The 25,586-nt window shown below is 38.7% G+C and overlaps 1 protein-coding gene across 8 annotated transcripts in view; it reads right to left on the bottom strand.

Moving 5' to 3' along the window:
- The window catches only part of col11a1a (collagen, type XI, alpha 1a), a 95,894-nt gene that overhangs the window by 22,359 nt on the left and 47,949 nt on the right, over positions 1 to 25,586 (bottom strand). For 7 of the 8 annotated variants that reach the window (XM_032503774.1, XM_032503775.1, XM_032503776.1 and 4 more), the window contains 15 exons: positions 23,908 to 23,961; positions 22,753 to 22,797; positions 22,544 to 22,597; positions 22,289 to 22,333; positions 19,496 to 19,549; positions 18,379 to 18,432; positions 14,359 to 14,412; positions 14,027 to 14,134; positions 10,835 to 10,924; positions 9,470 to 9,523; positions 6,264 to 6,371; positions 6,005 to 6,112; positions 5,414 to 5,467; positions 5,170 to 5,223; positions 4,414 to 4,521 (listed from right to left, as the gene is read on the bottom strand). In XM_032503774.1, coding sequence (XP_032359665.1) covers positions 4,414 to 4,521; positions 5,170 to 5,223; positions 5,414 to 5,467; positions 6,005 to 6,112; positions 6,264 to 6,371; positions 9,470 to 9,523; positions 10,835 to 10,924; positions 14,027 to 14,134; positions 14,359 to 14,412; positions 18,379 to 18,432; positions 19,496 to 19,549; positions 22,289 to 22,333; positions 22,544 to 22,597; positions 22,753 to 22,797; positions 23,908 to 23,961 — 1,044 coding nt within the window. The remainder of the gene's footprint in view (positions 1 to 4,413; positions 4,522 to 5,169; positions 5,224 to 5,413; positions 5,468 to 6,004; positions 6,113 to 6,263; positions 6,372 to 9,469; positions 9,524 to 10,834; positions 10,925 to 14,026; positions 14,135 to 14,358; positions 14,413 to 18,378; positions 18,433 to 19,495; positions 19,550 to 22,288; positions 22,334 to 22,543; positions 22,598 to 22,752; positions 22,798 to 23,907; positions 23,962 to 25,586) is intronic. The other variant, XM_032503781.1, reaches the window with a different exon arrangement.

Below are 25,586 nucleotides of genomic sequence, written 5' to 3'. Positions count from 1 at the left end.
GAGTCTTCTTTACCACATACCTATGAATAAAATAAAATGTTGCATATAAAAAAGCAAATTGTAGCACTGATGATAATGCTTTTTCTAAATTAGCGGAGCATGGATGTTGCCAGCGAATGAAGGTGAGAGGTGTAATCATTGCAGGTCAAAGCTCAGTCACCATACATTACACACCACATATTCAATTAAAGCGGAGAATACGTGTGTGTGTGTGTGTATGTGTGAGTGTGCATGTGTGTGCAAGTGTGTGTCTGCCTTTGTTTGCACTGTAGCATGGTGTGGGATGAATGTCACTGTGTGGCAGCCCCACACGGTTTAGACAGCTAATTTGAGCAATCCTGATTGGTATGTACTGCATGTACAGGCAGAAAAGATGAAATATTTCAATTCAACTTATTTCAGACTATTCACGGTAATAAAATATAAGAGATGTATAAGATAAAAGAATAAATAAATACTGAGTGGTTACACTTCCTCAATACAGTAGGTCTAAAACATAAATCATAAAAACATTAAATTCTAATTGTTTTAAATTTAGTTTGTTGTGGGCCTCTGTATTAAACTCATTGTAGTTTTCCTATTCCCACCCCTTGTGCATGCTTAATAAGCTATTCTTTCCCTAGCAACAAGTCATTATTGTAGAGTATGGTATTGCAAAGCAGTTAATTGAGTGGCCCCAAATGCCTTCAGTAAACACTTCAAAGCAACGTTACTTGAAAAAAGATTCCAAAAGACTCTTATGTCACATGTTCTGTGTCCCCCATAGCACAAACCTAAAGCATGGCATGTCGAATATGACCCACAATATAATACATATGAAATTAATATGAAGTGATGGCCTGAAACCAAGGTTCTGCTCTGTGCTATTTCAGGTGAGCCAATCTCCCCGGCCACACATGGCTAAACAGGAAATAGCTTTTCTTTAACATTAACTTTATGAAGCAAGGGCTGTGGCTCATAGAGGACCGGATATTTCCGTACCACAATTGTGACTTTCTCCTCATCCATTGTGACGGCTAGAGACCACAGATGAACACATTTTTCTCATCTATCAAGTGAACCAGTCGAGGTACAGTAGAAACAGGTCTGAGTCACAACAGTAGGACGTCAACCAGGCCCAATGTGTTCCTCACCACCACCTTTGTGTGTCTTTACATAGATAGCTCTTTCAACGTCCCATATACCGTACTGCTGATATACAGTACGCTGCACTAAATACATATATTACACATATATTTATAATAACCATCATTAATGCATGGTAAATTGAAAACTTTAGTTATTTGTCATTTAACTGTTAGCAAACCGTCATTTGACTGTTAACAATTAAATTACAATTAATAATGTTTACTAATTATTAGTAGTGCTGTAAATTAACAGTTTATTGTTACATACATTATATTCCTCATATACTATATTAGGTATTGGACAATGATATAAAAAATAAATTGTAAACCATCTATAAACATTATTTAGATAAATTACTAACCAATAACTATGAAAAACATCAGTTGCAACTTTACAATAGAGTCCTGATAATATTTATAGATGGTTTACAAAGTATTTATTAACTATTTAACAAGGTATTATAGTAATTTATTGCAACTTTATAATAACCATCCAGACACTCTTTATAGACGGTTTAAAAACCAACTAGTAACCCTTAACGTATTAAGAATTTCTGGTCCATCTTTCTATTTAATGTATATAGATGCTTTAAAAATGGTTTCGTAAAGGTTTACAAACATTTTTAAATCATTACTCGATACGTAATATAGTATATGAGGGATGTAATGTATGTACCAATAAACTGTTAATTTACAGCACTACTAATATTTTATTAATTATGATTTACTTGTTTGTTAACAGTAAAATTATGGTTTGATAACAGTTAAATGACAATTAATTAAAGATTAATTAATCAATTTACCATCTATTAAAGATGGTTATTATAAAGCGTTACCCGCCTTACTGTAAAGGGTCGAGTTTTCCCATGTTATCCTATGGAGACTGACCGGCTGTGGCGCGTTATTTGGATGTCCAGTGGTCTAACCCACGTAAACACCTAGTGAAACGACATTTTCCACAATAGAACATGATATAAATGGAAAAACGTACTGTTCTAGCTGTAAAAATGTCCGAATCATCCAAAGTACATGATATTTCAATAACCACTTCATAAACACTTCACGATAACGGCAATTAGTTGTTACCAGACATTCACAACGACGTATAGCCCTGAAACAAAAATCTAAAATAACACCTTTCGGAAGTACCATTCATACCATTCATTCATATAGTAAAATATTAAAGTTGTGAGAAGTTTATAAGGCTTAAACTGTATGTTTCATACGTCCCCCCATGCCATTTATTCGTCCCGTCCAGGAGGGACAGATTAAACATTATGCACGTCCCACTTTTGTTGTAATAACTCCTGAACGGTTTTGTTCAAAGCTGAAAATGCAACTGCATTTGACAGGTGACACGTGTAGGTGGCTGATGACAAAATATTAGCTTTCAGTGCGATACAACCGCTTTGTAAATTACGTTTCATTAAAAAGTGTTTCAACTGTCCCGGCTCTACCCTACAGGAGAGCTGTGATATGGTCCCTAAGAAGGGTCGAGTTGGCCGTCCGGAGGAGCTTCTAGTTAACCGGGCAACAGATTTCAAACTAGAAATCTGCCATCACAAGAAAACACGCCAGCTTCAGCAAGACAAATACAACGAGATGGTCGCAAAGTATGAGGCAGAGAAAGAAAAACTCCAGGGGAAGGTGAACCAGATTCTGGACCTAATCATCGAGAGGGGCTATGAAATCCTGGATCTCAGCTCTAGGAACGACAGTCTCACCCAGATGCTCACAGAGAAAATATTCAAGCTGAACACCAATGAAGCTGAACTCCAGCAGAGCAAGAAAACCTGGTCAGCAAAATGCACCGCTCTGGAGGACAGGTTCACAAAAGACCTGGCTGAGAGACAAAGGAGCTGGGAGATTAAGGACAAACAGATGGAGGACGAGAAGAAGGAACTGGAAGAAAAGTTCACAAAAGACCTGGCTGAGAAACAACTGGAGCTGGGAGGTTAAGGACAACCAGATGGAGGACGAGAAGAAAGAACTAGAAGACCTCTGTCTGAAATTGAATGAGAAGAGAAGAGGTTTCTTTTTTCGCAAGAGGGCCGGCGACAGACAGGAAGAGTTGGAGAAACTGAAAAGCAAAATGATCCAAAAGGAGATGAAAAAAACAGAGAAGATGGAGAAAGACGATAAGAAAAAGAAAGAAGCAAAGGTGGATAAAGACAGGAAGGAGAAGGTGGAGGAGGAAATGTAACGAGGCCGAGTTAATAAGGGCGGAGGAAGAACAATGCACGTGATGAGTAGAAACTGGAAACTGTATCATTACTTCAATCCCCCCCCCCCCCCCCTTCATTGGGTTTTCTCCTGGGTGCTTAGGTTTTTCTCCCACAAAAAAAAACACTTTCATCTAATTGGACACTCTAATTTACCCGAAAAATATATCAATATTCAAGTAAACAATCAATCAATGAGTGCAATAATATTCATGTACGTGTTTTCCCTGCTTAGTCAGGTTTTCTCCCACTATCCAAAGACAAACAAATTAAATTAAATTTCAATGTATCTGTGTCTGGCTAAATATGAATACAACTGTATGACATGTGGTGACTATAAAATAGAAGTACTCAACTCAGAACATTTTTATAGCAGCAAACAAATATTTGCAATGCAAAGATGTATTGGAGTAATTGCAAAGTCTCACTAACTCTGTTTGTGCTGTAATCTCAGCTTTTCTGTTCTTTGTTTTGATAGTTGGTCTGGCCGTGTGTGCATGTCAGTGCATGTGAAAAAACAGATATTTCAAGTATTTCAGTCTGTGAGAGCCGTGTGGAGGCAGCCGTTTTTTTCAGTATTTCGAGTGCAGCCCCTTTAAAAACTGAATATAGTACTGAAGGTTTTGTGAAGACAACTGTTTTTTGCAGTGTGCGGCACAGAGCTGAATCGGGGGGGGGGGTGTAAAACAACACTACCTGGCAGTACATAAGTCTCTCTTAGCACAATATGCGTTCATTGCTTACCTGAAAATTTTCAAATTGCTACAGTAAATTCATTACTTACACAATGTTTACTGACCAAGGGCTTCAATGTAACCATAGCATTGACAAAAATGCATGCAAAAGAAATGCATGTTCAAAGTATTGCCTCTATAATGACTCTTACCATTTGTTATCATAGCTTGCTATTTAAAATGCTAACTTGCAATAGCAAGTGTTATTCTTGACTGCTGTTTACATGACACACATTGTACTACTGCAAATTGATGGCACCATATGGCTCACTGTGTAGGATTAATGAGGAGGAATGTGTTTGCACATGTACAGGTGTGACTGGTACTAACCTGCAGACCGATGGGACCAGGAGGTCCAGGGAAACCTCTGGAACCTTCATCTCCCTTCTGTCCAAACATACCCTGCTGACCTCTGGGACCAGGCTCTCCATCAGCTCCCTGAGAAAACACACCCACTTTCACTGTGACATTTCCTCTCAACTTTAACATTTAATGCATGTTCATGTGTTGTTTAAGACCATGTTTATTCTTTGACAAGCTTGTAAGACATTGATGGCAAAGATGGTGTTGCACACAATGGTATGCTCATTAAAATACTTGTATGTCTGTATTTTTTAAAATTACACAGAAGAGGGTCCAAAGAAAAAATCTAATCTAATCTGGTACAGCGGCCTTGGTGTTTATGTTTACTTTGTTCAATTCAATTTTAATTTATTTATAGTATCAATTCATAACAATAGTTATCTCAAGACACTTTACAGATAGAGTAGGTCTAGACTATACTAATTCCCCCAAGCATTTAGTGTGACAGCTCTGTTGTCCTTGATTTTAGCCATATGTCTACATGCATGTACTCTGAGAGTTAAAAAAAAAAGAGTCAAATGCCATGCGTGTGTTCCAACAAACTTGGCCATTAATGTTGATTCTGAGGAAGCTTTTCAACTTGATGATTTTAAATAACTAGTGTCTTTATCAGGAAGAATCCTCTGCCTCGTTGAATATTGAGCATTTTACAGTCTTCTTCAGACATCACACACATGGTCCATTACATCAGTTTTATCTGTTTTTTTGGAGAGTTGTACTTACTGCAGGACCTGGGGCACCTATTGGACCTTGGAGACCAGCTGGGCCAGGAGGACCCTGAACACAAACAATTAAACGTTTACACAAATGTAAAAGCACTGATGTTTCACTTTGTGATTTGTATATTTAAAAAAGTTCATTGTTATAATTCCGTTAGTGTGCAGTTCTGTAAGTAGGGACTTCTTCCTATCTCATGTAAATGTGTGTGCAAGTAAGAAATGAATGGACTCTGATTCCTGTAACACACCTGTTCTCCCTTGTCGGCTTTGCTTCCCTTCTGACCGGGCTCTCCAACCTCTCCCTGGGAAAGAGAAACACACACACACACACACAAACAATCATCTGTCTCATTTCAGCCTCGCTTCTTCTTGAAATGTCATATGAGAGGATCATTGAAAACCCTTGGCTGAACACAAACAGCCATTATCTGCAGCTATAACTGTATGGATGCACAAATATGGAGATGTAAGTTTTCTTCTGTCGACTTCTGTTGCATTGTAAACCTCTGCAGTGACATAAGTTGGGCAGCTCAATACCATGCCTGATAGTTACCTTAAGGGGCATAATTATTGAAGGAGATAAAACAAGCAATTGTATCACACTTTTATATCTCCTCTAATTGCGTTTACTGGCGCATTTGGTTATGAAGATGGATAGGACACAGTGAGGGAAAGAGACAGACATATGTTCTGTGCAGATGGCCTGAGTGCAAACATGGGGATGAAGATTGATTGGCAATCTGGCATAATCCCACAACATATCGCAGTTCGGGAATAGAAAAGGAGTTGTAATTGGGCCAAAAGGATGGGATTAGAGGTGGGGAGTGTGGTTGACTGACCTTGTCACCATCCTCTCCAGGTGGACCCTGAGGTCCAGCAGGCCCGGGCAGACCAACAGGACCCTGGACACCATCACGACCAGCAGGACCTTGTGGTCCTTTCTCACCCTACAAGAGCAAAGAGATTCCTTTTAACTAGATCTTGAAAACAAAAACAGCTGAATTGTAGGTCAAAGGGAGGAAAAGATTAAAACATTGTTTAAGTAACAGAAAAATTTGGTGTCAGCCACTGTATTGTAGCAGAGAAAAAAATGCTTACAGGTGCTCCCTTTTCCCCAGCAGGACCAGGGGGACCCTGAGGGCCAGGTCTACCAGATAGGCCAATTGGACCGGCTAAACCAGCAGGACCTCTTTCACCAGGAGAACCCTGTGAGCGTGAGAAACGTAGATAGATATGATGAGAAATAGAGGCAGAAACCATGTTCTGTTTGTTGTGGCAAGAAGAACAACCATTTTATAGTTCATGTTATAAAGCTTGAACCTAAATATAACCTGAGCATGCTCAACAACAACCACTGCCATTAAGACATCTACAAAGCAAGACCCATCTGAGTCACACTGCTAATGGATCAACACACAAACACACACACACACACACACACACTTTTAGGAGGAAAAGTGAGAAAGCAGCAGGAGCAACACACAGTAGCAGGTGGCTTTTAAGTTCTAATAAAGCACTGGTGCTCCTTGAAAGCAGTCAGCATTATCTTCTGCCGGGGAGCTGGTGTCTCACTCCTGCTGCTGAAAATTCATTTCTGAATAAAAGAGGCTGCTGCTGTGTATCAGTACTCATATACAGAAACTCAGTGTTCATCCTAAATCCATAAAACATGATGGTTGAAGACCCATTAAATCTCAGCTTCACTGAATTAACTCAACGTGTACCTGCATTCACATTAACCATATGTTACATGGCCCTACCAGAAAACTCAATATAGAACCAAACTGCAAATTAAAGCTCTCATATTTTGCTCATTTTCAGGTTCATAATTGTATTTTAAGGTTGTACCAGAATAGGTTGACAGGGTTTCATTTTCAAAAAACACCATACTGTTGCACATTGCTGCAGATCCTGTTTTCACCCTGTGAGTTTAGTTCTCTGTTTTAGCTACAGAGTGAGACATCTCACTTCTATACTATTTTTGCTGGGAGTTGCACATGCTCAGTAGCTAGGTAAGATCACATCAGCTAGATAATTCTTTTACAACTTTGGTCAGTACAAGGCAGGATTAGCTGGGAGACTTCTTCTAAACAAGGGACACTTGTGGAATACCTGCAGAATAGGGACATGGAAGTAGTTCTTTTGGAGATTACGGTGAACTAGTGTGTGTTGTAGCAGTGTTTTGCCATTGAGAACTAGGTAGCATGCTAGCGCTACCATGTACTACGGTTAGCCACCTTGTCTCGGCTAGTAACGCAGAAAGCCGTGCAGATTTTGAACAGCTCACCCGGAGACTAAAGGCAGAGGACATTCGGAAACAGTATCTCACTCACAACAGCATGGGTGTTTTTTTTATCCAAGTTTGTATGCATGTGGAAGCACCAGAGATACAAAATTACACCCCAAATCCAAGAAAAAGTGATTTTTTTTCATAATATGGGCACTTTAAGACTGTTCTGTTTTGTAACCCTGATTTTCTTATGGAGATTATTTTGTAACCACATTTATATGAATTAATAATCTAGCCCTTTTATTAATTTTATTAATTAATAATTTTTCTGTTCTTTGCAAACAAACTAAATTGTTTGATTTTTGAGTTATTTGTTATTTATTTTACAGCACTGTTATACCTAAAACAAGTTTTAGTGTCCCATGATATAAGAATTAAAAACCCTTGAGCACATAAAAAACAACCCCCAAAACAATAAACTGGGGGAATAATATGTTTTCTACTCTACAGTGTGAAGTAAGTAGCTGATGTTAGGTTACTTTAGTGTGTTAAATCTGTGTCCTTGTGTAGGAAATTATGAATGTATTCATTTCCCAAGCCTGTACGGTAATTACTGTGGCGGAGTCACATTGCTGCTAGATTATTCTAAAATGTTTGATCAACATGTTCATATATAAGTGCTGAACACTAGACAGTCAAGTATCTCCTGAGCAGAACTTTACGTTCCAGAGAAAAAGACGTGGCACAAAACCTGCAATGCTTGTCATGAGCATAATCACATTATCTAGAATCCTGACTTTATACTGCAATAATTACCATTTGCCACTTCAACAATGTACGTATGTCAAATATCAAGAGACAATAACAAGAGCCTATCAGATAATTATGTAACACTGTTTTGCTCAAAATGTCTTGTTTTTTGTAGCTATGTATTTTGTGATTGTATTGCTTTAACAAAAATACATAAGTGGGTGCTAATTAAAAAGAAAAAAAACAGAGCATGATTAGGAATAAGAAAATAACTATTGTAACATCAGCAGCTTCTTACATTGTGCTAACCTTACCCCTGAATTTTGTGAAGAAGCTCTAGAGTCTCTGTGGCAATTTGAGAAGAATGAACACAGCAGGCGTAAAGTGCCAGGATGCAACCTTTGGGACAGATGAGGCATGTGTAGGAGCAACGCTGGAATGACTACACACTGACTCACCATATGGATGCTCTCCTTGCTGTGTGGTTGTTTGTGTGTGTGTGTGTGTGTGTGGGGTGGGGGGGGGGGGGGGGGTCTGTTACTCTGTTTTTGTGTGCCAGAAGGCAATGGAGCAACGGTCTTGATACCCAGCTACTCTAGCGCATGATCACTTTAAAGGCAAATCGCTGTGTGCAGTAGGATGAGATGAAATTTGGTGATGCTTTCATTGGAAAATTAATTTAAAAAATGTTTTTAAAAATGATTACGTGACTTTGATGGCTTAATGAGTTGTACATTACACAGGCACTTAGTCACTTTGTGCAACTGAAATAATGTACTGTTTGATTTTTTTCTCATGTCTGCCTTAATGTCACTGTGCAAACAGTTTTCATTTACCTTCAGCACTTGTAATTCCTGCTGTATTCGAGAAACCCTAGGCTCTCCTTTATATAATGCAGCTACAGTTGTTATGTATTTGAGCAAGACACCTAACCAAGCTACTACTGTGGATTTATACACAGGACATTGATAGAATGTGTGAGTGTCTAATAAATTCATGAATGTGCAGCAATGCCCAGCTGAAAAGAGAACACACTGCTCAGCAAACCCGTCCTGGGGCAATACAACTTCAAACAAACAAATACATAAATGTAACTTTCTCTCATAAGTTTGCCTCATAATTGGTCAATTAAAGCCCCTTTTTAAAGCTTTGTCCAAATGATGCTAACTGCCCTATCGGGTGCTTGGCATATGCATGCCTCGCTAAAATATTAAATATACTGTACAACCCTTCACCCTAAGCAAAAACACAAATTAAATATGAAAAATAATCCAATACAGAAAGGAAAGGTACAATACTTTGATCTCAGGAACAGTATACTTACAACAGGACCAGGTGGACCCTGGGGCCCCTCTCCTCCCTTCAGACCTGCTGGGCCCTGGGGAAAAGAAGAAAAAAAACAATTGAGGACTCTCTTGACATAGCTGCTAAACCCTGTGTAACTTTTCATCAGCATCTGCATTCCCTCTACATCCCTACGTTTTATAAAATCTCCATCAGATGCCAATCCCGCCTGGACTGTCTACCTTCGTTACTGGTTTGTCACATCAGCTAGACACCACTAGAAATGTGCTTTGAGTGCAAGTTACCTCACAGCACTGATCCGAGAAATATCACTGCTATAAACATTTTCACCCTTTTAGAGGCAATTGGCGTGTCTTGTGGCCTGGAGGTAAAATGGTTGCCCCACAACCACAAGGTTGGTGGTTCAATCCCAGGTCATCTGGCCAAATGTCGAAGTGTCCCTGAGCAAGACACTAAACCCCAAGTTGCTCCCTGGATGCTATCTGTATAGCTGTCCACTGCTCCTAATACCTAGGATGGGTTAAGTGCAATAATAGAATGTCAATACATTGTACTGTGTGTTTGTGACGATTTATGGCATGTCTAAAAATTATGTCATTCCACTCATAAATGTTCTTATGTGAATATTGTAGAGAGAAAGTGGGGGGATATGGATACATTACATAAGTACACATGACATGTGTGTATTCTTGTTTGTTTGTCAATGCACAAAACCTGTGTGTGTGTAACGCCTTAGTGGGCCACAAAAGAGCACATGGCATTGTGGGTAATGAGTCTCTGTTGACTGTGGCTGTGTGATGGAGTAAATTACAATGGCAGAAAACAATCAGCGGTGCTGCCGGCCTGCAGAGTCTGACCGACCTTGAGAATGCAGGCAGCACATTACTTCCTCTCCCCACAGCATATCCATTCCTAGCCACGATAGACTAATTGCCAACATTACCCACTTAATAATTTATAGTAAATAATGAATAAAGAGATAAACAAATAACTTTGCTGCACCCCAAAAAATGCTGGCACTGGAATATGAAAAGCAATTCAAGTCCTTCAGTTAAAGCAGGGAAAGATTTTGCAAATGGTTCCCTAACCAACAATTCCCTACTTCTATATTAGAGGCCCATGATGCTTTGCGGCGGTTAAAACAGTGGTGGCGGTGGAGCGATGCAGAGGCATGCTTGTTCATTGTTAAGATGTCGCTTTGGATTTCCTCTGCACCGGATTGATTGTGAGGAGTGAATTCCAGGGCTGGTGTCTCTAATGAAGTGAATGGCTGTAGATAGACACTGGTTCATTTGTTATGTAGAGATGTTCTGTCACCTTCTACTAGCAAACACATGTAAAGGCAAGGTATGCTGTATAGGTGCAGGTGGAGTGTAGCTCTTACTGTGGCACCAGGTAGTCCTCTTTCTCCAGGGAAGCCTCGAAGGCCGGGGGGACCATCTTTACCAGAGGACCCCTGAGGTCCGGGGTCTCCCTATACACACACAAGAACACATGTTTGTGTGAGAATTAGTTTACTTCACGAATGTTGCACCAATGCAGCATGGTTAATAAATACACAACATAAATATTAATACAAAAAGACTTATGTATTGAAGAAGGGTGTCTGGGTGAAGCAGAGAACTGTTCTCGATAGTGCTGCCGAGTTGAAATGATGCCCATCCAAGCAAAATGCCAACTGAGCCTTATCAGACAATGAGTAGATAATGCCAGACTACCAAAGTAAAATTAGCCTGGTTCATTAGGCACGTTGGTACACAGCTTAAGTGTCCACATGATAATCAGCGCTGTACCATTTTTATACAGGAAACTGGTGTATGATGAGCTTTACTGAACAGGTGTTCAACCTTTGACCCTTTTATATTAGACTGCAGTCACAGATGAATCACTGGGAACCACTGACAGTGGATCAACACTGCAATAGTTGTTCCATTTATGTCGTTGTTAAAATTACACAGAACTGCTTTACATAGAAAAGTCCAGAATAAATGTAAGTTTCAGTTCAGCCCCTCTCCTCATCTTGTGCCAGTCTGAAAGAGGATTTAGTCTTCCGTCATTGCTGTAGCAGCGGTAGGGGTCGTTGGAACTTTACTATTTTAAATTATTTTCTCATACTTTTATTCAAAATGTATTTATCCACATACACCACTTCTAATATAACTTGACTGCCTGTGGAGTTTAGAATTCGTGTTTGCATCGTGTCTACATCAGTTTGGAGATGCCAAGCACATGACAAGCTAAATCTTGTATTTGAGAACTGCTCTGAGACCAGAGGTGGGTAGTAACGAGTTACATTTACTCTGTTACATTTACTTGAGTAAGTTTTTGAAAAAATTGTACTTCTAGGAGTAGTTTTACTCCTAGCGGCCTCATAGTGAAAGCATGGTTACCTTATAGAAAAAGTGTGAAACAGCAGCTACATTATGCTGTGCCCTCTGTGTCGACCAAAAAAAACGGACATGTGAGCGTTCAACAACTCAACATCTAACCTGAGGAAACGTAGCGGTAGTTTTAGTTTTTGCTGTGGAGAGGTGGATCTTTGTCTTTTAGGTTACACACAGTATGTTTTGCACATGCAGTATCCATCCAGATTTGATGTGACAAGTCTCTCAAATAAGCTATTTTGTAATTAATAAATTAATTTTAATTTATTCTATTGATTTGATGAACTATAATTTGCCTAAAGATGTTTTTTTTGTATTTTTGTCGGTCTGATTGATGCTTGAGTTAAGAAGTAAATCAGACGTTACTCAACAGTTACTCACTCCTTGAGTAGTTTTTTCATCAAGCACTTTTTTACTCTTACTCAAGTAATTATTTGTATGACTACTTTTACTTTTACTTGAGTCATATTATTCTAAAGTAACAGTACTTTTACTTGAGTACAATCTTTGGCTACTCTACCCACCTCTGTCTGAGACTCAGACAAAACCTTGAAAATCAGAACTTAAGAAATGTTCATCCTCCTAACAGAAACATCCTCCTCTGAACCCTGTGCTTCGAAGTATGTTTCTGCATATATGAATGAATAAAAAATATTTAACTTTACAGCTTGCAGCTGAGCAATGGTGAGTTCTAAAAAAAAGTCCATATTTATTGAAAAGCATATGTCAAATAAATATAGTATAATTATATAAGAGGTGTATTTGTTTTGCAGCTTGCATTCATCCTGATAGGCCATAAGCCACAATAAGTTTGAAGTATGTACTGTATGCTTTCTGTTGATCCATTAACTATGGCACCACAGAGTTAATACATAAGTCTCATATATGTACTGTATATATACAAAATTAAAAGAAAATCAATGTGTGCTTCTTAGAGGCTAAAAAGCTCAAATCAAAATTATAAAAAAATCAGGGGTAACTCCACATACCACCAATAACATATAGACAGAACGTTTTTGAGTGCTTGCAAGTAAGGACAATCAAAATGTGCAAGCAAAAATGTGTTCAGCTTCTGCAGATGGTTGCATGCTCTACCCTTTTCCCTAAACCTCACATCAAAAATTGAACTGACTTTTAGAATTTGTGTAAATAATTGTGGGGCAATCTTGTTTACTTCCTGTTTGGTTTTATAAACCACATCTCTAAAACAATGAAATTTGACTCCAGAAAAAGTTACTTTTGGCTTTGTTCACTTCTTTGTAATTGGCAGGCTGACTTTATCTGCAAACATGGAGGCACAGAAGAGTTAAAGTTGGGGGAAAAGCTTGACAAGTACATATAAGAGGATTTGGGCTCTGCTGCCAAGACCTCCACAAAGTGTCCCTGGCATACAGATGCACAGGCCTGAGCCGAGTGGGGAGGAAAGAGGGGCTGTGAATGGCAAAGGGTTTGGAGTTAGCCGGCGGACTTGATTAAACTGTCTGCTTAGCGAAGACAGGAAGAAAATTGAAGCAGCAGAAGACATTGGTGTTTGAGGGAGGGGATAGAGTGCAGGGGATGCTGAGTGGTCTTGGGAGTCAGGGGTTTGGTTTGGAGCACCCCATACTTCTACAAAAGGGCTATTGTCTGCTCCAAATGAGCACTCAAATGGAGGCCAGGGAGGGAATGTAGCCCAAAATCTCAGCTACTGTATCTTCAGAAGTCTCTTGCCAGAGTCTAGTATAGCACTGAGTGTAATGGTGAGAATTTGGTGTTTGCTGGGGTGTGTTTCTGGGGAAATTTATTGCTATGGATTTATTTGTTTTTTCACAATTTTGATGAATCAATCCAGCAGTCTATTGAGCTTTCCATGCCCTCCAAAAATATAACTGCTTGTGAGTGCAGCTGGCTCAGTCTGCAAAATCAAGTCATGTACGATAATTGCAACTGCATAAGTTCAATTTGCAGCCCACATCTATAGTGCATATCTCTCTATCAACCTCCCTGGCTTCCTCTCTTCGGTATAATTAACACAAATCTAAAACGGCTCACAATATGATCCAAACCCACAGTTTTAAACAAATGTCTATGGATATCTGTTACCCACCATAGAAGAAAAAGGGGAGCAATGGGGCCATTTCTAGCATGTTATGCTACTATGGAAAAACAAATGAGCATTTATTTGAAAGTAACAATATGCAGTATACACATACCTTAGCTCCCTCCTTGCCAGCAGCACCTGGAAGACCCTGCTCTCCCGGTGGGCCAGGGGGCCCAGGGTGGCCTCTCTCACCAACAGGGCCAGTCTCTCCAGTTGGTCCCTAAGATGCCATCCCACAGTTACTATTATTATATTGTTTTCCGTTCAAAATAGCAATGATACAATATGGCAATTTACTTCCAATATTTGCATATTTAAGTTGAGCATTTATTTTCTAATATGATACCAATCACTGATGATTGTGATCCACAACACCACTAACAGATTCCTACTTACATACATTTTCGTTTTAAATTGCCTTCAATAGCTGAGCATTTTTCTTACCTGGGGACCAACAACACCTCCTGGGCCTGGTGGGCCAGTTTTTCCTTGGAAACCCTTAAGAAAATATTACAAAGGTTTATTTATACTGTTTATGATAACAATATAAAGATAGCTTATCTATTAAAACCCAACTAAAGAAACCATAGGGATTCCACTGTAATTTGTTTCAGTTGATAAGCAGGTATTTAGGTTTTTGCTTAGTAGTACCTTGGCGGATTATAGTACATCTCAATGCTGGCTAGTAAATAACTGTAGGCAAATACAGTCTTATCATATATTCAGGTCTTCAGGTATATTTTATACATTGACCTCTTCATTAAGAAGATTACATGATAAGATTGTATTGCTTTTAGTCCTAACTGACAGAAAACAGTAGACACAAACAGGAAACAGAGCGGGAGATAACCTGCAACAAAGCTCTCTGGTCATCAGGATGCCCATTCATGAAGTTTATGTACTGTTCCCAACCAGAGACAATAGTGCAATATTTTACTCTAATGGATCATTTGAATTGTGGATCCATCACTATAACCATATGCTGGGCAAAACTGACAGGAGCAATACATGTTAACATGTGAATGTAAAGTTTAACACATTTCCCCCATGGCAGGTTGTTCATGATCACGATGATGTGTCTGCTGCACTTGTTTTCAATAGTGCATTTCCCTTATCCCTACAGTAGAATAGGATGTCTAACTTAAGTGCATCACCTTACACCCAAGAATTTTGAGAAAACCTTCCAATTAACTTTTCATTTAAATTTTGAAATACTAATATCATTGGTAGAAATACCAGATCCATTAATGTGGTAGCTATCTCTTTGACCATTTTTATCACATAAGTAAAAAGTTCCACATGACCTCCGAGTTTGGCCGGTGCAAGATTTATGAAGCAGACAGGCTACAGAGCAGACAAAGGACACTTGACTTGTCACTGCCAATGACAGGAAGCAGATTACTCTATAAGGAGTAACAGGTAAAAGGGATATATGGATATTCAGAGACTAACAATGAGTCACTTAAGCGTGATGGGTTTCTACACACAAGCACACGCACACACATACATACACACATTTTGGTTAATTTACCATACACAATTTCTGTTTATGTCCTTGCTTTTCTCACTAGTTTGAGATGGATGGGGAATTGAATAAAGCATTGTCAGAAATGTCCGTATACAAATCAAGAGTTTATCCATATTAGATTCAAAATGTGATGACAATTATTGAGTTGTTATTATGATCCCAGGTCACTGTCAATCAAATCTGATCAAACCTAATCCACAAGGGCCTGGAAAAGCAAATGTTTGAGCATTAAACTCTTCGACTGTTGATAGTTTTGTGTCATTAATATGTAATGACATTATGTAATGGCCATAGATAGTGCCACTGAGAATTTGGACCCCAACTCTGCAACTCTTAGCCCATTTTAGATTCTACTTCAGAGTCATTTGTTATCTTTCTGGCTTGCAAATAAGGAAATTGGTGGTTGGGTTTCAAACAATTCACAATAAACTGCAAGCAGTTGTTTCCATTAAAGAAAGTCAATCTAAGTGTACGCGGCGGCAGTATGTGTATGTGCAGTATGTGGGCAGCACCTACCGCTAAAGAGCCAAACTGAATAAGTAGGTGGTTACGTAACAGCAAAATACTTCTTGAAGTTTTCTTGAGACATGATGAGCCAAACCAGAGCTAAGACAAGTGAATATTGAGATTACTTTAGTCTGATAGCAAGACACCTGACTCAAATGGGATAATAATATCGCTCTAAGTCTGCTGAAAGTGTAATTAGGCATCTGCTAGCTATCACATTAGCCGACGGTGTTGTCATTCTGCCAGAGTTTTCCTGCCTAATGGTTGTCAATAACAGCATGCAGCTTTAAATGTACACATTTTTGTTAATCTATATGTAATCTATATGTAGAAAGAAATCTACTTTTCCCGATGAATCTATATACATTTGCCATTGCTCCATTTTGCTGTTGCCTGCACAACAGCCAAACAACTTTGCTATGCATTTTGTTTGTTGCACAAGTTGAAATTCACAGCACGTGGTTGATTTGCATTTGCATCGTATTCCCTATGGATATGCTTAATCAGATTCAAACAGCAGAACAGGACAAGCCATAAGAGATAGAAGTTCAACATCTCAAGCATCGACTTCAACACTGCAGCACAGGTCAGATGAACTTCTGTCTTCCAGGAGAGGAACAATTCGATCTGCAATGGCTTGAGTACTCTTTGAAGTACTCAATATTCCACAAATATTAACCCACTGTGATGCTTAAAGTCAGACACCGTCTTTTCCATTTTGATTTTTCCACTGATTCCCTCAGCTGTCCAACTCCATACATAACCAAATTTCACTGACGTATTACCTTTATAACTCATTTCATTTGTAACTTTTTATCCTACAACCAAACAAAGTTTATTAAAACGTAGCTTTTAAAACGCCGATCCTACCTGACTTATGACTCCAGGCCTATCGATCACTGTGTTGTGATTTATGGTAATGTATTATTCAATGGAAACCCTCAGGCCATCGCATCAGCCAGGATTCAGAAAGACTGACTCAAATCTTTATTTGCACTTCCTTTAAATGCAACTTGTGAGAATGGGTGCCTATGTGGATCTTTACTGCTGTGATCTATTCTCATATCGGATGCTTGTGGAGCATGTTCACGTGTCCATAAATCTATGGCCATAAACACCTTAATGAAGACTCTATTGCCGTCGCTTGAATTGAAGCAAAGGCAGGGAAGCACTCATGTGTGGTGTTATCTATGGAAAAGAAGTAGGCAAAAGGGGAAGCTTTAATGATAGATGCGATGATCTGTCAAGCTTTTAGTAGAATTTATTGCCTTCTGAGCCTCCTCAAACTGAGGTGCACTGATGCATACCAAGTATTGAATAGAGGGCAGGGGATTGCAACGAGATGTGATCAAGTCAAACTTTGCTTTGTTTGTGTTTATTGCCAGTTAAATAGAATGTCACATGGGATAAGCTATCTATGCATCAATGCATCTTCAGTACAGATTTAGTATAGCTTTTTCTCATTAAGCTCATTACTGCACATCTGAAAAAAAACTATGCAAACCACCGTTCCATGCTGCTGCAACAAATGTTATGTCTGCTACTTTTGTTATACCTCAGTTACAGTCTTATTATAAAGATAATTATTTTAGAGCAGGCAATGTTACACAGGGACACCTTGTTGCAGCTGGACAATCCAAGTTCAGCATCCTTCAGGTGCATATTTGTAAACTTGTAACAAGATAGAAGGTGCATCAGAAAAGTATGCTTCCCCAGCTCCCTGGTATCCATCTCTATGAGCTAGGAGTCTGAGCCATCTGGATATTCTCAGTCAGAATGCAGTGGCGTGCGTGCGTGCGTGCGTGCGTGCGTGCGTGCGTGCGTGCGTGCGTGCGTGCGTGCGTGAATAGAGACGAGACAAGCAGATAGACATTGTCACAAGGGCTTTGTCTTTAAAATGTTGCTTTAAAAGAGATTTTGGCCCCTTTGGCATCTCATTGAGATGTTGTCTCACTGTTTGTAATCCCCTGCAATGAAATAGCAATAGACATAAGAAGTGGAGGAGGAAGAGTGGGGAAATTCAATTGAAGTGCAGCTCACTGATTGGGAGGATCAGATCTGTCCTGCAATCGAAAGGCAATTTGAAGAATGAGAGCTAAAAAGGTCTCGTTGGCAACTTAAACTGACATGGCAGTGAGTAACAGAGTACCAGCCATTAACACAACAAAACTCCTTTTTACAGGATTAAAACAAGATTAGACTGAGCACTGAGAAGAGATTTCTGATTAAACATTTTTGTAAAAGTTATAAGGTCTCACACTCTTGTAGTGTCTTGTACTGTCCAAGTGTGAGAAATTATGTTTTATTGAATTCCAGCTCAATGTGAGGTCTGCTATTCCTACACTCAGCAGAAAGTTAGAAGCAGAGCCTAACCGGAGCCACACGGGTGACTGAACGCTCAAATAGGATATTGCATCTTCAGGACTAACCGTCTCTCCACGCTGACCAGGGTGCCCAGGCAGCCCGTCCTTTCCAGCTGGTCCCTGTTAGGTAGAAAGCAAGATTCACTATTAGCAGGTAACAAGTACATTCAGAATCAGTTTTATTGGCCAAGTAAGTGTGTATACAAAAAAACGAAATTGACTCTGGATAACGGGACTATGAAATTGGCCCTATTGCTGGAACAAAAGTTTATTTAAGTAATAAGATTTTGTTATTGCAGTATTGTGCGAATGCTTTGTGGGCACAATATACATATACAGTACAGTCATAACGTCCAGCGTGAGAGAAGTTTTAGTTAGACTACTGGAACACAAATGAAAAAATAACAGGTTGTATTTTTTGTTGAAATAAACATCACTAGCTTAGGGCTAAGAGCCAGCTATGAATCTATCCTGAATCGATAGGGGAAAATGATCACTTGTCTGCTGCCTAGACTGGGGAGTGAGAAAATGGGTTCTGCTTCAGTAAAAGTTAGACTAATGATCCCTGCACAGAATTAAGGATATTGCTATGTATTACTGCACCCCATGAACTCCTCAAATCGAATCAATTTTGACTTATAATGTTTGCAAAGTGGGCTAATTTGCCACTGAGACAGTAGGAAGTGGAAAGGAAGTATGAGTGTCGACACTGAACATCAGGAGCTAGAGGCAAACAACTTAAGCGTGTGGCGGTGCTCAGGAGGTACGGTGAAAACTCAGGTCTACCCATTCATTGGAAAATAATGCGGCGGCCTGCAGCAAAAAGTTGAGACCAACTCAACTTTTAGAGAAATGCAACCCGACCCCACCCTGCGCTAAACAGTCTATTTTGAGGTGGTGTGAGACTCCCATACAGCCAACAGTAAACATCTCTGTCTCTATCGCAGCCACGAGAAAGTTTTAACTCGGAAAACAGTAATTGTGAAATATAAAGTCTACTAATGCTACACTGGGGGGGTTAAATAACAAAACGGGAGGTCACACAAATGGGCCATTTAAGTGACACTGCGACCATTGCACAACGCTGCGGCAATCGCTTTGGTTAATTTAAACGTGCCCTTACTCCTGGTTTTACAGTTCAGTAGATTGAGCTTTCAAGTGTTCAAAAAGGAGCAATACTTACAGGGGGGCCCTTTGGTCCAGAGAAGCCCACTGGTCCCTGAGGTCCTTGAGGCCCCTGAAGTAGACAAAAAATGTCAGATCAATGAGAGATGCAGAGATGATTTTATTAATGGTCCAGCTAGGCTTAATTTGAGCATTTCTAGTTTAAAATGATTCTGAGTGAGAAACTGCTTAGTAGAATAAGGCCACCTCCCAGTCGAATGTCAAACTGTGATACTGCAGAGGAAAGGTAATAATCATTTTATATGAGTCAGGCAATAGGAACTTGTTTTAATGTCTGTTTGTATTCTACTAAGGGCTTTAGCAGAAGCTAATTAGATCACCCAGAATTAACAATTAACATACTTTCACCTACCAAAGTCATCCAAATGCAACTGTGGTAGCGAAAGGTTTTGGTAACAGTTTAAAAACTGTTACCAAAACCTTTCGCTACCACAGTTGCATTCAGCTTTATTATATCTTTTACAGTTTTTGTGGTATCACTGTTTAAGTCGCGTGTTTCCTTCAGGCTTTGTCTGTGCTTATAATGGAGTGAGTATTGCATGACTTAGAGTGGCTGATGACATCACTATAGAGGGAAAATCATCTTAAAACCTCTATAACATGCTTTCACGCCCCCAATATTTACTTGCCATACACAATTTACACATCAAAACCTACTGACAGCTTTTCAGAAAAATATAAAATATTACAGTTTTGCTTCATACAATTTGTGTGTTATTAAACATTTCATTGAAATGTATAATTATTTTAACCATTCCCACTTTTTCAACTATTCTCAATGCTTTACCTTTGTACGCATTAAATCCAGCAATTTAGTTTAGCTTTAGCAATTTAGCTGTTCAACATTCACAAATATTTTACGCGGGAAATGCCTTTTCTAGTTACATATTTTAATCAGTGTATTTGTGTACCCCTTATTGAAGTTCATATTTGTTTGATTGGTATATTGAATGTGTAATGATGGTTGTGACTCGTGAGCAGCGGGAATATAGAAGGCCAGTTTCAAAGACAGGAGAGTGGGATTGCATCAGTGCAAATTGATTAAATCCATTGCATTCCTATATAAAAATGACTCAAAGCTGACTCAATTTGATTATATCTTTTAGTCATATTCATCCATTTCGTTTGAGTTTACTTTAACTCATGTGCGCTCTTTTGGGACTGATTAAAAGATTTTTGAAATAATTTTAATTTGAAGAAACATGCACTGCAGAACTATTAAGCAGTGCACGAGAGTTCACAACATTATAGTTTATCCAGCTGGAATTTTACAACTTTGAATCTATCATAATAAAGTCGACCAACATAGAATCATGTAATTTGAAAGTCAAAAACTGCTTATTAATATCTGCTTCAACAGTGTTCTGTGAAACCGCACTGTGGGACTGAGGGCAGCCATTTAAGCCATACGCATACTCAACATACAGTAGAGAACATTGAGTCAATTGACTTGTTGACTTCGATTTAAACCCTGATACCCAATTCCAATACAAAAATCCAGTTGATTGCAGTTGATTGTAACCAACCAAAGCACTAACCTACAGCTTCACAGTTGAGATGCTTAAACTTGCTAAAAAATTGTGATTATGATTCCCAATCCAGTGTGACTTTGAAAATACTAAATGTGACTATTTTAATGAGTCATGATGAGTAAGTTACTGCACCTGGCTGTGTAGTAAATGTGGAAAGCAAGAGCTGCGTTTACTCAGTTTGGTTCCACTCCTACATTCTTGTTTTTGCCTTAATCTAACAGAGGGCAGGCTCTGTTTTCTGATGAACCTGCCCTCATCATGCTTTGTCAGTGCTGTAATAAATTATATTTCTCCCCCTGTATTGTTAGGAAAATGTCAATGTAAACTGAGCACTGGGTATAGCTGCTTTTTTTTGTTCTGTGCCTTCTTTGGATTCCACTGGATTCCAATCAATGTTTCACATTTTCTTTGTTACACAGCAAAATCAAATTGTACTAAAACACTACTGGAAATCTATCAAAATCTAATGAAAGGTATTTAACAAAGCAGCACTGCTGGAAGGCTTTTCTTGTGAAGCGACTGTAGAGATTGTTATCTCTGCCACTGAGTAAGCGACCTACAGCTAACTTAATCAATACAAATAAAAATGTTCTTTTTTTTCTGGAACATCAGTTTAAAACATTGCAAATGATAAATATACTTTATTACAACAAAATGGATAAAAAACTGAAATGCTGCTGTCTCTTAGATGAAGCAACATTGAAGCAAAGCCCAAAATGACAGCAACTGCTCTACACGGCACTGTGTGTATAGTGTGTCACCTAAGCCCTAGCCAGGAAACCTATTAATTTCTTTTGGGCAAGGAAGACTTCATAGAACAAAGAATCACCTCATTTGGATGTAATGGAAAACACAAACACGCATTAAATTAAAGTTAATGAAATTAAAAGCTTCATTGATTTTGAATAACTCTGAATCTATTACTTCTTAATATTTACAGTTAACCCTTACTGATCCTATTGTCTTTCTAGGAAAATCACAAATAGAAAAAAAACTGTCATCCTCCAGTAAGAGCACCTTGTGGGAATACTACTACTAGATTAATTTATTGAAATCCTTATCTCATGATTAAACTTCGAACCCTGGAGTGTTTGAACAAATCACAAAATTTGAAGGTCAACACTGACTATATCTTAAACAATTAGAATCAATTCACATTAAGGCCCTATTACAAATTACAATAATGTTTAAGTCTAAATATCATTATCATGTAGTAGGTGGATGACACTGAATGGCTTAAGACAACATAATAGACTTACTCTCTCACCAGGCCCACCTGGAGGGCCGTCGTTGCCTGCTGTGCCCTGCAACACACAACAATAAATCATCATCAGTTAATATAAAGTTATGTTTTTACACTACGCATGGGGCTCGGTGGGAGCAGTAGAATGAGGCATTGTTCACAATCTGTCAATATTTTTATTGGATTTTATTTCTGCTGGATAGAATGCTACCCTGGAAAAAACCTTCAACCCAGTGTAAGCGTTTTGTTGTGATTAGCATATCTGTTGTACCTTAGGACCAGGTTTTCCTGTTGGACCTCTGGCTCCTCGACCCCCACGAGGACCCTAAAGAGAGAGAAAAACTCAAGAATCATACAGAAGCCTGCTATCACTATGTACGAGTTACAAGAATGTAATGAAACTGTTGAATGAAAATTCACTTGTATACAAGATGATTTAATTAGATTTATTATGGAAATCGTGGACAGAAAAATACATACCGTTGGACCTCTTTGCCCTCTGGGCCCAGGTTTGCCTGCGATGCCCTGTTAGATTACCAAAAGCAGAACATTTAGGCACTCACACTTTCTGGTTGTCATTATTAAACATGAATCCAGCATCAACATCTATCCTTTCAACAAGGCCAAACAGCCACAGAACAATTTGTTTCCTGTATTAAATTTATAAATGAAACAACACGTTTGAAAAAAAATTTAAAGATAAAATGTTAAATAAGATTTTTCTGATGTTTCAGAGCATTGAGACACATATTGCTTGCATGAGTCTTTGAATAACATCTTAATAAAAAAGGGAGTTTTAGCTTTGACCACTAATATCTTTGTTAGCTATTAGGAACAAGGGAAACAACCAGTCATATCTCAATGACAAGAAAAAGTTGTACTGGAGTTTTGTGTTTATAGTTACAACATGCACTTCTCAAATGACAATTGGCTAAGTGATAGTATTTCCAATGGTTGGCTGACTTCAGCAGCAGAAACAGCCTGCCAACAAACGCAGAGATCATATTTCTACAATAGCTGCAAATGGCTCTCTTGCCAAAATGTGATGATTTGATGAAAACAATTGACTGTTTAATTTTGGCAGGTAGCCTTGGCTTAAGTGAGACAATGTACTTCAAAGTGTCCATTAAATGATTCTGATATACTCAAGAAAGATAAGCTTATATTTTATCACCACTTTATACATTTATTGAAAGTGGATATTTTTTTTTATTAAGGTGAATCAAGATGAGCCAGAAATACGATGTATATTTCATAGTTAACTGTTGAAAGTAAAAGCTGCACCGTGAATTCTTTCTTAAGGAAATTGGGTGAGCAACTTATTTTTTCCAAGGCTAGACATAGGGAGAGGGGCTCAATAAAAGCACAATTGTTTCCACGTCTTTTGTTCTCTCCCCAACATTGATTTTGCTGCTGCTATTTTTTGTGCCAAGTCACCATAGAGATGCCTTTATAATAGGAATCAATTTCCTTTTGTGCTGGGATATCATGGCATGGTGATTTTCATACACAAACAGGCACAGTGTGAGAGTGTGTGTGTGAGTAGGAACCCATCACTCTTGAGTGACTTATTGTTCATATATATATATATATATATATATATACACACACACACACGTGTGTGTGTTTTCTTACCCTAGCTCCTTTCTCGCCGTTGGCTCCAGGGAACCCAGGGAAACCACTCGAGCCCTGTCAATAGAAGAGGGAGATATCATGGAGGGGAAACAAGACAGCTGCTGGATGGGTCAGGGCATGAATGCTAATGAGGGCTCATCCTGTATTTATCTGCGCTATTGTTAGATATCATCTTCAGCTACACACTGTAGTTTCACACAGTTTATACCATGGCTCTTACAATATAAAATTCCATGAATTTAGTATGAGTTTGAAAACTGATTACATCCATGACACTTTGTTCCTTTCTAAATTTATTAATGATGTTTTAAAGAATAAAAAAGGTTTTTCTTCCGTTTGGTTGAACACCACTATTTGATACAACGAACATTTTAAAAATTGCAGTTTAAAACACATTCTCAATGTGCCTGTGCAGTGAAGGTTTTACAAAAACATTTCCCACATTCCCAAGAGAATATATCAAATTCAGAAAGTTTTCCCACTCTGGTGTCGCCACAATGTTTATCAGGCTGGCAGAATAGACGTTTCAAAAACGAAGTTTCTCAGGCGAATTCTCTAAACTTATATGATTATGGGGGAAGCACACAAACACATACAAAGAGAGAAGGACTTTAAAACAAAAGGCTTAGCCCCTGTTAACACAAGACAAGGTGACATGATGTTTTTCTTTGTGAACAGCGGATTAAAAAGCAGCTTACCCATTCTGCAGCATCTCACCACACGTTGCATTAGGGACAGTCAATAAAAATCCAATCAATGACAAACTTTGACTTCCTCCGAATGTAAGAGTTCCACAAATCACTACAGCTTGATTAAGTCTACCCCATGCCTCTGTAAAAATGTTACACTGTCAAATTTTGATTTACTTATTAATTAAGTCCATCATGTTTTATCCCATGGGCAGTCCTTAGACATGCCTGTGGCACTGCTTCATCCCAACACAAGCTGGCAGCGCATCTCATCGTCAATTCATGTTCACACTTGCCAGCAAAGAAATTGTTTATGATCGTGCGCCTGTAATTAATGCAAGTACATGTCATCCGCTTTTACAAGGATTTAAAGTCTCAATAGTTTATTCTTTGTTCTGGTGAATTCAAATGAACAATTCCATTGAAGCAAAGACAGCTGTCACATTCTAAGGTTTGACGCATAGTTTTTAACTAGGGATGTTTTTTTTTTTTTTTTTTTTTATATCAGATCATTCAAATCAATCTTTTAAATGATCCGACAACGATAAAAAAAAATGCTGAGATTGATCTTTAACCCACACAGACCAGCAGGCCGCCGGTGATCTCGGCCAACATTACTGTCTTTAGGCGGTTTAGCAGGCTCGGTTTTAAAGCTGGAGTTCTGATATGAATCTAGACAACCTAAGGCATCCATTGGTACCAACCAATGGATAGAATGTCGGGAGTGGGTCTAACTATAAGTAGGCTAAGTTTTGGTATGGTACTGTAAATGGTTACTTGTTGTATGTATGGCTTTGTGTATACACCGTCTGCACCAAAAAAAACAAAATTGTTTTTGGTCACTCAACACTCACTAACTGTGGAGTCTGTAGAGTAGAAATGTATTGTGTTGACTGTTGTGTGTACATGTTAAATAAAAAATACATTAATGTCACTGTGTTGGGGTCAACTCATAATGTAAACCTTTGATTTAAAAAAGAAAAAAACTGG

The sequence above is a fragment of the Etheostoma spectabile genome, chromosome 22 (genome assembly GCF_008692095.1).
Source record: "Etheostoma spectabile isolate EspeVRDwgs_2016 chromosome 22, UIUC_Espe_1.0, whole genome shotgun sequence".
In the NCBI taxonomy this organism is placed as follows: domain Eukaryota; kingdom Metazoa; phylum Chordata; class Actinopteri; order Perciformes; family Percidae; genus Etheostoma; species Etheostoma spectabile.
This window is presented reverse-complemented; position numbering and strand designations above follow the sequence as displayed.